Source organism: Mytilus edulis, chromosome 3 (genome assembly GCF_963676685.1).
Source record: "Mytilus edulis chromosome 3, xbMytEdul2.2, whole genome shotgun sequence".
Classification (NCBI taxonomy): Eukaryota; Metazoa; Mollusca; class Bivalvia; order Mytilida; family Mytilidae; genus Mytilus; species Mytilus edulis.
Window position 1 is genome coordinate 37,903,675 of NC_092346.1, and position 13,686 is coordinate 37,917,360.

Below are 13,686 nucleotides of genomic sequence, written 5' to 3' on the forward strand. Positions count from 1 at the left end.
TGTACAAACTGTAAATATAAGTCCCCAGGTAGGGGCACGTTAGCTAATGTTTCACAGGAAGTGGACAAAGATCACAGGAGATCAATGGGTTTTAGAAACTTTACTGGAAGGACTTAAACTGGAGTTTATGAGTCATCCATGTTTAAACATAAAAGAGACAAGTGTTTCAAGATATGGTATTCACGAGTCGGTAATTTTAACAGAAATAAGTGTTTAATTTGAAAAAAATGTTATAGAACATGTTCCTGTTGGCCAAGAAAACTTGGGTTATTATAGCACAGTTTTCGTAGTTCCAAAACGACAAGGAGGTCTGCGACCGATTCTCAATCTGAAACCTCTAAACCAAATAGTAGTGCCTCATCATTTCAAGATGGAAACACTCCGTTCAATTATGAAAGCTTTAAAAAAGGGAGACTATGCAGTAACTTTGGATTTAGCAGATGCATATTTTCATATCCCAATTCACACAGATTACAAACAATTCCTGAGATTCCGATTTCTAGGTCAGAGCTACCAATTTCGAGTAATGCCATTCGGGCTCAAATCTGCCCCAAGAGTGTTCACAAAGATCATGGCTGTATTATCAGAATACCTACGAAAGTTAATGATTCAGATATTCATGTAACGAGACGATTGGCTGATCAGCAATTCAGACAGAACAGCTCTTGTAAAGCAAATGCATTTTTTACTCCGTCTAGTTCAAGATTTGGGACTTATAGTAAATCAGAAAAAGTCAAACTTTATACCAACCCAACATATAGAATTCTTGGGAGCCCTTTTCATTCTAGAGAAAGGGATAGTAACACCAACAGAGACAAGATTTCAAAGTATTTTGGAAATAATACATGCATTACTAAACAGTCAACAGATTCAAGCAGTAGTAATTTTAAAATTACTAGGTCTGATGGCTTCATGCATTTACCTAATACCCATGGGAAGATTACATATGAGGCCAATCCAACTTTATTTGTTAGCACTATGGTGGCCAAACATCCAACCATTGAATCAGTTCATTCCTGTACGAATGAGCTTGACAGTACATTTAAGATGGTAGACAAATCGGACAAATATTTTCAAAGGAATGCCTTTACAGGAGCCGACAATTCAGTTGACATTGATCACAGATGCCTCAGAACTAGGATGGGGAGCTCATCTAGGAACTTGGCAGACATCAGGAATATGGCCAAAGTCTTATCAACTAAAACATATAAATTGGTTGGAATTGAAGGTTGTACAGTTAGTTCTTCAAGAAGCTGTACAAATCGTGAAAGACATGAATATTTTAATAAGGTCGGACAATACAACAGTGATAAGTTATATCAACAAGCAGGGAACCCATTCGCCAGAACTGTGTTACCTAACTTGGGACCTTTACCAATGGTGTATTCAGAACAAAGTAACTATCCGTGCAGTTCACATTCCGGGAAAGATAAATCTACTAGCAGATGCTCTTTCGAGGGGGAAAAATCTTTTCAAGATGACAGAGTGGACACTCAACAATATGATAGTAAATATGATATTTCAGAGACTGGGAACTCCAAGTATAGATCTGTTTGCAACAGCTCAGAACAAAAAGTCAGTAGTTTATTGCTCTCCGGTTCCAGACATAGCACTAGCAGCATTTCAAGTAGATGCTCTAACTGTAAATTGGAGCGGCATGTATGCATATGCATTTCCTCCTCCAATCCTTGTTCCTCGGATATTACAAAAGATTCGAGAAGAAAAGACAGTTGTTCTTCTAATAGCACCAATGTGGCCAAGACAATCTTGGTATCCTCAGATGTTGGATCTACTGATAGATATTCCAATAAAACTACCACTTCTGCCAGAAACATTGAATCTTGTGGCATGGAAATTATCAAATTGCGCCATAAGTCAAAAGGATTTTCTGAAAAAACTGCAGAAATTATGGCAAATGCCAGAAAAACATCTACTCAAACAGTGTATGATGCAAGACTCAGAATATATGACAGTTGGTGTAAAGAACAAAATATCAATTCCACTTCTTCAACTATACCAGAAGTAGCAGAATTTTTGTTATATCTTTCTACTGTAAGAAAATGCAAAGCACAGACTATTACAGGTTACAAGTCAGCCATAGCATTGATTCATAATAATGGATTAGAAATTTCAAACAGTTCTGAGTTATCATCATTGATTAAAGGATTATTTAATATGAATCCACCAATTCGTCAATTGACCCCAAATTGGAATTTACCTTTAGTTTTATTGATGCTAACAATACATCCTTTTGAACCTTTAGATTCAATTGAATTAAAGTTTTTAACATTCAAAACAGCTTTTCTAGTAGCTATTGCACCCGCCAGTAGAGTTAGTGAAATTCATAGCTTATCATTAGATGATGGACATTTTAGATTTTAAAAAATGGAATTAAACTATTACCAAATATGCAGTTTCTTGCAAAAACACAGACTTTGAATAGGCCTTGGGAGCCATTAATTATTCCTTCATTTAATTCCTATGCGACTGATTCTGAGGATTTGAAACTATGCCCTTGCCTTGCATTAAGGATTTACATAAATAGAACAAAATCTATAAGGAAATCAAACAGACTGTTTGTTACTTATCAAAAAAACCATCATAAAGAAGCTTCAAAGGATTCTATTGCAAGATGGATTGTTAATACAGTGCGATATGCATATGAAAATGCAGATGAAGACACTTTAAAAACATTAAGAGCACATGATACAAGAAGACTCTACTTCATGGGCTTTATTTTGTGGTGTATCAGCTGAAGAAATTTTAAAAGCAGCTCACTGGACACCTGAAACTACTTTCACTTCATTCTATTTGAAAGATGTTCCAGACCACCAGTCCATTTTTGCCAAGTCAGCAATTTTGGATTCTTTCAAGAGAGGAAGACAGAAATAGGTGAATATAATTTTTTAATTCCTTATTTAATTCCTTTCCCACCTCCTTTAGTAGGGCTGCAAATTCTTTTGCAATTAGTTAAGGAGGCAGGTAAGTGGAAATATTGAAGTGAACTAGGATTTTTGTGGGTAAAATCCTTGTTCATGAAATATTTACACTTACCTGCCTCACCCGCCCTCCTCCCCTCTCGAGGAATTACTTAATATTGGTCTCGAGAAACTGAAGAGTTACGCAAGGGAGATAACTGGAGGTGTTACCGTATTTATATTAAAAAAACTCGACGAACGTATGGGGAAGTAGAGGGAAATTGCAATTAGTTAAGGAGGCAGGTAAGTGTAAATATTTCATGAACAAGGATTTTACCCACAAAAATCCTAATATCTCTCAATTGATACAATATTCCCGTGCTTGCATTTCCTATCATGATTTTCTTGATAGAGGGTTGCTGCTCACAAGGAAGCTATTAAACCAAGAGTTCCAAATGGTGAAGTTGAAATCATCTCTTCGTAAATTTTACGGACGCCATCACGAGTTAGTTGACCGTTATGGAATAACCGTTTCACAAATGATATCGGATATGTTCCTTACGTCGTAACTACAATCCCCTTCCCTTTCATGAATGTGACCTACCGAATTAGACTATTTACCGGATTTGTTATCACATAAGCAACACGACATGTGGAGCAGGATCTGCTTACCCTTCCGGAGCACCTGAGATCACCCCTAGTTTTTTGGTGGGGTTCGTGTTGTTTATTCTTTAGTTTTCTATGTTGTGTCGTGTGTGCTGTTGTTTGTTTGTCTTTTTCATTTTTAGCCATGGCGTTGTCAGTTTGTTTTAGATTTATGAGTTTGACTGTCCCTTTGGTATCTTTCGTCCCTCTTATATATATGTATAGAATTATAAGAATTGATAACAAATTCTGGCCAACCATAACCAAAGTTAAGAGTCACTCAGTGGATTTTTTTTTTTTTAACAATAGGACTTTAGTCCTTATTTTTTCCATAATGTTATCATACTCTGCAAAACCAGTTGTTAAATTACTTAAGTTCTAGTCAATTTACAATGTCAAACATAAGGTCTATCAGAAAATACTGAAAGAACGAAATAGATATTAAATTTTACTGTTTCATGTGTTTGTTAAGAAATTAATTGCTTGCATTGATTATTGCAATTTTTAAAGAAAGGATTTACAAAACTGCTGAATTATTTTTTTTCTGATTTCAGCAAAATCTGAATACATAGACAATAACTGTTTAGTGTCTTTAAATATCAGCTGTATTTGTAGGAGGCTAGGAAACAAGGTGTATGCGAGCTTTTAGCGAGCTATTACACCTGTTTCGAACCAAGTACAAATACAGCTGATATTTAAAGACACTAAACAGTTATTGTCTTTATCCTGCAATTAATTCTGTATATTATTTGTGTTTTGAAAGACACAAAAAAAGCATGTTTTGCATTTATTTTCGATTTGAAATCCCTTGAGGCCCGTGTAGTAATAAGATACAGTAATCACACATTCAGCTGAAGACGGGTTCGCAAAAAAGAATCTTGAATTGTCAACAATAATACGTCGCTCAAGGTGAATAATTATCTATTTTGAAATAACAACTAATTTCAACTGTTACAGTAAAAACAAATAACAAAACATTGTCCAATTTGAAACAGGAGTGTACGAGTTGTCCTACGCTTCAGACTCGACATTCTCTAAACATGCATGCTGAAATTGACATCATACACATTCAAGTTTTGAAATCGGTAGTTGTCATCGTAGAAAAGGCTGCTGTTCATGTGTGTATGTTATCAGAAAATTGGTGTGATTATTATTGCTCTTAAGAAATGCTTCAAGCAAACAGAACATATAAAACATGTAAAAGTCAATTAATACGTCATTGGAATGCGAGTTGCAACACACATTTTGAGGTCATGCAGGTTCATACAATACTCAGTCCACCAGTGGGCGGAGCTTTTAAGCGATATCTGTATAGTATATAGATACAGAATAGCGATATCTATAAGCCTGAATCTGTATAGTAGAGCACCCAATTGCAGGATAAAAATATATGTCATGTATGTAGGGAATATCAGAATGCATGCTCTTTTTATAGTGATACTCAACCAATGGCAGTCTTTGCAATAATTTCTTAATTAACAATATACATTTGTACAAGCAGTCATATGTTTTAAGAATGCCATGCAGCCCAAGATTTAATTTCGTCTTCATCCACCAGTAAAAAGAAGATAATATATTATTAATTTCACATATATACAATGTTTGAATTTGAATTGTTTGTTTGTTTAGTTGACAGAATTTGAGTACAATCCAGAACAAGAAATAGAAGAAGATGACCAGTTTGTGACCATGAGAGCTTATTTTACACCATTGGTAATAGAGACTATGACAAAAGATTTGGAAGAATCGGTAGGAAATTTAAGAGTAAGGTGAAAAACCTGCTGCTCAAGTGCTAGTGGCTGTCTGCTTTTCAGTCAATTATAAAAGTTATTCATAAAATATTTGCTTCACTATCTTGTGTTGTTTTTTTGTTTTTTTTTAAGGAGGCTCGCGGGTATAAGATTTTCAGAAAAAAAATAAACTTTTATTTTTCATTACAAATTTTATTTATTACCTTTAGGAGTTGTTACTTTATCATGTGGTACAAAAATCATTCCAAAAATCAATTCGTGTTGGCCCCAGGTGACTTTGAAAATGTTTATATCATGAAAAAAGGTCCAAATTATCTCCCTTTGGTGCAAAAATGCTATTTTTTTGTCATTAAAATTGAAATATCTTTTTTTACTCATCGGTGACCTATATTTTTTATTAGTGTTTTCAAATAAGCTATACATCAACTAAACAATTGTAAGATTTAAGCGATTTCTGTAAATTCGTTTTTTATTTCGATATTACCTCTTTTTCTCCTATTAGTTCAACAGAAAAAAAGTACCTTTACAAAAATGTATGCTTCTTGCGAAGGACGATTGTGAGCGTAAATGATCGGTGAACCCCCTTTTTTATTTTATTTTTCTATTAGGTATAAGATAAAGTTCATTTATAGAAAAAATTAGCGAAATCTTATATTAAATAAAAAATTTGATTTAGACCAACGAGCCCCCTTAATTATCAACCTGGTTCTTCCAAATTTAAAATATTATGAACAACATTGTAAATTTAAAATTTTCAAGTAGATATAAATGTACTGGGAAAAAGCTTTTATTTATGGGCTATTAATGGTTGTATATTCAATGTTTTATCAAGTCAGAAACAGAGTATGAATTTTTTAAACCTTTTAAATGCATTTTCTCATTGATTTTATATCCTGTGCATTGTATGAACATAATGCAAAAATTAATGAATTAATGATTTTCATTTCCACAAACCAAAAAAAAAAAAACAATTGAAGTTCATAATTTTATAGAAAAATATTAAACAACTTCTTTCATATCTATTTAAAATTTGTACTTGTCAAACAATTAGTTAAATGGATTTTATATTCAGAAATGAAGCAATTTAGAAGTTATCTTTTTTTTTATTGTTTAAACTCTCACTTTTGATCAACTAGTCTATTAAAGTTTGTATTGATCTTATGAATTGTATTTGTTCTGAAATGGTTGAGTGACACCACATTATACATGTATGTATATGTTGATATTGATATCATATAGATTGTTTTACCCATTGGAAAATTTATTGCCATGATATGTAAAGATTTCTTATATATTATTCTTTAATTTGATATTCTACACTAAAAATGAACTCAATTAATTTGTTTACTTATAGTAAATGTTTTGATTAAGTTCTTTGAAGTTTTGGATCTGTTTTGATCATGTATTAACAGTAAAAATTGGCATATTTATTGATTTGCAGAAGTACTGTTAAATCCTATAGTTGCCATTGTTTGAATTTTGTATTATTATAATGTACAGCATGCCAGAACACATTTTACACATAAAAATAAAAAAAGTATTTACCAATGGGCAATACCAAACCATTTATAGTCATAGCATAACACTAACAGCAGTCCATAGCAGGTTCATGACTTCACATCTTTTGTTAATGGTGACGTCATCTATTGTTGTTGTGTTTTATAGTTTAATTATCTACTAAACATTGCAGAATAAGTACCGTGTGCAATAAATTTGTTTTATTATATACTTAGTAGTAAATACAGATAAATCGTATGTGTAATACAATCAATGGCAAGCGTGCTGTATCAGCCACCCGTGATGATATCGATATCAGCACAGTTGCAAAAGCTTGATCACACCTTTAATCTGTATGATGTCACGTCATCGATTGCAGTCATGTCTGTACCAAGTCAGGAATATGACAGTTCTTGTCCATTCGTTTTTGATGCGTTTTGTTATTTGATTTTGCCATGTGATTATAGACTTTCCGATTTTATTTTCCTCTGAGTTCAGTATTTTTGTGATTTAACTTTTCACTGTTGCAAAGCTTTATCAAATCCCTAATCTGTATGACGTCATGTCAAACCTATAATTTGTATGACGTCATTTCAAAACTCCTTATCTGTACGACGTCATGTCACATAAAAAACATCTACTTGAGGTAAATGTATATAATAAAGTGTATATTATATATGGCTTTTTGAATATCACACACCGTATCAACCCTCAACCAATATAATCCCTCGAGCAGAGCTTTTTGGATTATATTGGTGGCTCGGGTTGATACGGATGCGATATTGAAAAAGCCATATGATATTCTATATTCACGGTTCATTACTACCACCTACTAACCATAGCGGGTGAATATAATCCTCTATGGATCTGTAGGGGGTCAGTAACAAACCATATAACTTATAATATTGGTCTCAGTGCTTTGGTAATCTAGACATCCAGTGATCATGTACATGTTAAGATTATGCAGTCTGTCACATTTTGTCCATTTTTGTTAATCAGATATGAGTTTTTTGCAATGTAGTTTTCATTCTCAGGTGGCAGAAACCAGTTATTTTACAATAAATCTTTAGAATTTCATGGATTAATGATTTAATTTTCTTGAAAATTCATTTAAGCTTATATACAAATGAAATGTATGGTTTCAAGGAACTAAGATGTGTGCGTGCTTATGTAAATATATAGAAAACCTTTAAATTTGGGTGTCTGTGCAGCATGGAGATTTTAAAATTTATAAATGCATTGCAAATAAGGCAAAAAATATGATGCTCTGATACCAATCTAATCCTCACCTGCAGAATCCTGCTAAAAGCCGACAAGAATTTTAGCCAAAATTCAAGAGAGAAAGGATATTCAGTGAATTAGAGCCTTGTCGGAACCTATTCAGTTTCTTACCATCAAAATCTCAAGATATTTTTGTTTACATAAAACTGAATTTTTTCCCCACTTTGATTGGATGCCGTCAAGTGAGGAGACCACAATTTTGACATTTGATTGGACCTTTATGTGAAGGAAATCCCTAACCTGCGTATGCAACTACTTACTTGTGTAGTACGATAGCCTAGAATTTACATTCATTTATTTTTTTCAGTCCACATGATGCAATTATATACCTCAATACTTAACTATAACAAAATGGGACACATGTTCTGGTACACCAAAAACTGGTACCTGCCACCTCAGTAATATAAAATATCTAACAGTATTTTTTTGAAAATAAAATATCTGGTTTAATCTAGGGAAATTAATGATTACTATATGTATAACACTTTTATTTCTTAATTTAAAGTGAATATGACTTAAGGTAGCACAATACAAAGATTTTTTCACTCCCAATCAGACAACTTTAAAAGAGGGACGAAAGATACCAAAGGGACAGTCAAACTCATAAATCTAAAACAAACTGACAACTCCATGGCTAAAAATGAAAAAGACAAACAGAAAAACAATAGTACACACGACACAACATAGAAAACTAAAGAATAAACAACACGAACTGATGTAATTCATTTCATCCTTCTTTATATTTTATAAATGAGGCACCAAAAGAAAGAAGAAATATTAATCTTTCAAATTGTGATAATTTCATTATGATATAATTATTACATAAATTAATTATTATGTAATTAGTTGCAATATTGTGATGTCCACACTTGAAGGAATTTAGCGTCTTTATTCTTTATAACATCCCAAAATATTTTATAGATTCTTGTACAACACAGCTTGACATCCAAAACTGTGTCTCAGATTTCTAAAAACATCAATAGAACAAATTTTATACCCAATTGAATTTAGTGGTCTCTTATGAATTGATGTTGCAAACTTCATTAAAGATTTATGAGAGAATGAAATACAATAGGAAAAATCTGAGACACAGTTTTGGAGGTCAAACTGTGTTGTACAAGAATCTATAAAGTATTTTAGGATGCTATGAATAACAAAGAAGCTAAATTCATTTAAGTATGGACATCACAATATGGCAACTAATTACATTACAATTAATTATGTAATAATTATGTCATAATGAAATTATCACAATTTGAAAGATTAATCCTTCTTCTTTCTTTTGGTACCTCATTTATAAAATTTAAAGAAAGATGAGTGGAATTACATCAGTTTAAAGATGTCTGATTGGGGGTGAAAAATCTTTGTATTGTGCTACCTTAATTCAAAAGGTAAATAAAACTTTGGAAAAAAAAATGTCGAAATTGTTTTGACGTCGCGTACGGTGTTGGTGTTAGTTTTGGTAACGTTAATTTTACGTTATTTTTCATGCATTTGTATGAATAACGTCGTATTTATTTCAATTCGTGCAGCTCACAGCATAATTTATATGAGCGGTTTGCTTGACTTTCTTTGTATAGAACCGAAAAGCAAAAGCAGCACATATTTCTTAAAGTGCAGTTAAATTAAAACAGAAAAATAACATTTACTTATAAAATATCACCTTGGAGCAAAGATATGTTCTCTTTTTTTTGATTGTAACAGGAAATGTTTATTCTTTAAACCACTGTCTTTTCTGCTGCTTTTTTTATCCGCTTTTGATACATAGTTTCTGGATGAAAAAACTATGAGTTGAGGCATTTATTTCATTACCTGTATTAAAGGTTGAGTATCAATCGTGAAAGCAAATTCAAACTTTACAAAAACAAAAATATTTTAATCTAATTTTCCAACTGCATATATACAAAAGGAAATTCAATCTCAACTATAAACAAGTAAACCGAAAGAGTGGGGTGCTCATTTTCGCCATATCTTTCATGTTTTCTACAGTTTATGTTCAGGTCTATATGTTTTTGAAGTATACTGATATTTCTATATGAAGATAACTTCAAATGCAAAATATTCTTAAGCTTGAAAACGTGTTTGTTTGAAAATAATCATCTGAAAAGTTAGATTAAAGGGTGTTTGAAATTGCCTGATTTTGGTCAATGGGGGACACATATTCGCCATTTTCATACATCTATTTAAACTCAAATAACTGCAGCTTTAAACAATATTTTTCAAATCAATTTCATTATAGATGGCAATAGCAGACATTTTAAAGGTGTACAGAACTGAAATTTAGGGCAATCATGCAAAGATTCACTAAGAAATGCTTCTTTGAAATCGTGTTATTCATTCAGAAAATTAGCCGAAAAATCGTTATTTTCGGTCCTTTGCAGTAAGTGCCGCAATTTTGTCGTAGTTTTAAAAAAAATCATATTTGTTATAAAAATCTAAGTTACCGGCATATTTCTTCCATTCAAGCCATTTTTTGAAGTATTTACAACTCAAAATTATAAAACGGCGAAATTGTGTCCCCGGCGAATATGCGCACCCCACTCTACAGATATTAATTTTGATTAGATTCGATGAAAATCTGTTGCGAAATTGTATTAAAAAAATATGAAAAAAAAAAGTTATTGTTTTGCATGAGATATTTGCGATGTAGGGAACTACATGTCAAATTATACAGAACGTAACGTCAAAACGAGTAAAAAAGCATGGTGTGACATTATGACTAGACAAAAGTAGTCACTGACTGTGTCGTTCATACTTTCGACATGTAGTCGAAAATGGGTTCAAAGAAATCCCTGAAATGTATAATTAAATGTTATATAGTATTTTTTGTGCTTTAAGTATTTCAAAAATGTCTCCCTCCAAAACTGTATTATATGACTTATCATATTTGTAACAAAAATGTAAAAAATTGCGTTTTGTGACATTTTGACTAGACACAAACAAATAGATCGCGTTTATTTTCCTTTTAATATTTTCCCTTGAAACTTCTACATATTTTTTTTAATTCACTTAAAAAACATCTTTTAACGTTTAAATAAAATTTCAGATCTTAGAAAATACCGCAAATGCTTATTGTTTTTAATAAGACACTTAACAAATAGGCCAAAACGTCAAAAAACGGCAGGTGTGACATTTCAACGGATTAGATAAAATTGACAATTTAGGACATAATTCAAACAATATTTACAAATAGAAGACATAGAAAGTTTTATATGTATTGTATAATTTTGACAAATGAAGGGTTGATATGTAAATTGTTATTTGGGTCTGCAGCATTCGTTTGAATTTTGAAGAGCTCTTTGTAAAATGAGAGATTTGGGCAGTTTGTGACAGAAATAAAAAAAATCCAAAAATCATAAATTCTGCCACGATACTTTGAAATGTTGTAACAAAACTGTTTATTTTTTTTCCTTGTCATATACGGAATAAAATGATTTTCGGAATAATCTATTTGAATTAATTTTTAATATCACTCTTAACTTCTATCCTATCCACATTTTTCACTTTTTTCGGCTTGGCCACAAAACAATGTGAACTCTTTGTCCGGGTCAGACGCGTCCAGTTAACGATTACGTCATAAATAAAACATACGCCATGAACACCAATAACTGCTCTTTCTAGGGATATAACTTTTTTTTAATAAGTTTTAATAAACAATGACATGAATAGCTTCAAAACAACGCTGGTCATATGTTGCGGTGTTACTTGTCCACACGCGCAAAAACAGTTATTTGGGATCATTGAGTTACAAAATGAAAATAATGTATTGATTTTAAGGCATATTCCATTTCTACTTTTAATTACGCACATCTTTGATATATACATTTATAAAGTAATCATTTCCAAAACATTGAACAAATGCAATAAAAGCGAACTGGAACATGTGGAAAGCAAAACGTCGTATTATCACCAACATCGTACGCGACGTCTTTACACAATGTGTGTAAATTCTAATTCAATTTCAGGACAACTCGTAGTATCTACTCTGTATTTAAAAACATGCATAATGAAAGGAAGATTTAGTTTTGTAAAAATTGAAAGCTGTGTTTTATTAATTTATATGTATCAACTTGGTTTAAGAAACAAAGTGAATGTGAGGGTCAGCAGTTTGTTCTATGATTATAGACCTTATTGATATTTGAAAATCTAAGCCACTTGACCCAAGAATCTGTGCCGGTTGAACCGTTGATGTCATATGGCATTCACTTTTCCATTGTGTTGTCAGTTATTCTATACTATGATGTCAACATTTTACTGGAACCTTTTTGAAGTCCAACAATGGAGGACAAATAGCGATAAGGTGTATTTACTTTAATCTGACCACATCTATTGTATTGATAAGTTGAAATTCCATCTAATTTGAGTAAACAAAAGTATATTTTTCCATTGAATTCCATGGTAATTTTGTATCTTTTCAGAATTTTGGAAATATCGATTCCCTGTCTGCACTAAAAGAATGGACCAAATCTAATCATGAATGGATGAACTTTGGTGTTAGACATTTTACTATGTTCTTCCCAAAGGAGAGAGTCCAACACGGCCATATATATGATCTTTATACTGAAGAAAGATCATTCATGTCATCCATGAGTGCACCACATTTATCAAGTAATCGTTTTTATCCATCCAAAATAGATGACAAGTTGATTGGATTATATCGTATCCTATCAATGTTTCATCCAAGACCATTTTTGATGATTAGATTTCCACCAAAAGGTGGCGTTGCTCTTGTTCGAGCTCAAAATGATGATTATATTGAAATTGTTTTTAGGTAAGTAAAAAAAGATGATACTTAAAGCGTCCTTGAGTAACATTGTAACATTCTATAATTAAGAAATACTTCATGGGGGTTGGCCGCTTGAATATATTGTGATTTTACCACATGTTGGCCCTTTATGACAAATAATTTACCCTGAGCGATAGCGAGGTGTAAAATATCGGCATAAAGGGACAACTTGTGGTAAAATCACGATGTATTCAAGACCCCATGAATTATTTCGATTCTAATAGGACAAATACGGCAATTCTTTTGGATTGAAGCTCTCTAGATGGAGCAAAATATTTGCCGTTCCCATAAATAAACTCACTATTAAATTGGCATAAAAGAACTAGTCTAAGCAAACTGAATTAGTGGCATGCTTAAACTATTTACAATAACATATTTAGATAGTTTTGGATGAATTTAAATGATAGTTTACTTTTATGTCTTACTAGTATGCTATGTATAAAAAAAGTTGGCTTATACCACATTTTAGCATCGTTTGTAAACATTTCCTTGTTGTGATGATTTTTGGTTTCACAAACGTGTATTTTCCCATAAAATGCTTATATTCTATTTCATCATTTTATGAGGCCAGGTACCTCACTTATAAAAACGCATCTGACGTGGGAGTACGATCGGAACAGCCCAGGCAATATATTCAAATTTTACCACGGCTGTGTAGGTTTTGAAGGATGTCATGTTCAGTGGGATTTCCAGTGACACTAGAACAATAGAAAAATCACTCTTCTTATGAAAGAGATAGAAAAGGTAGAAAAAAAGGAGAGACAATTTACGCATAAAAACCGATATGCATAGGGATGAATATCTCTTA

General features: G+C 32.2%; 2 protein-coding genes across 3 annotated transcripts in view; both read left to right on the forward strand.

Annotated features, from left to right (window-relative positions):
• LOC139516430 (selenoprotein N-like) overlaps positions 1-13,686 on the forward strand; it is a 36,042-nt gene that overhangs the window by 11,952 nt on the left and 10,404 nt on the right. For both annotated transcript variants that reach the window (XM_071306535.1, XM_071306534.1), the window contains exons 2-3: positions 5,193-5,312; positions 12,511-12,863. In XM_071306535.1, the coding sequence (XP_071162636.1) occupies positions 5,253-5,312; positions 12,511-12,863 (413 nt within the window). In that variant the 5' untranslated portion in view covers positions 5,193-5,252. The remainder of the gene's footprint in view (positions 1-5,192; positions 5,313-12,510; positions 12,864-13,686) is intronic.
• LOC139515235 (uncharacterized) lies at positions 47-2,382 on the forward strand. Its single transcript, XM_071304799.1, has 2 exons — positions 47-190; positions 277-2,382. The coding sequence occupies exons 1-2, from the start codon at positions 47-49 to the stop codon at positions 2,380-2,382; spliced, it is 2,250 nt and encodes a 749-aa protein (XP_071160900.1).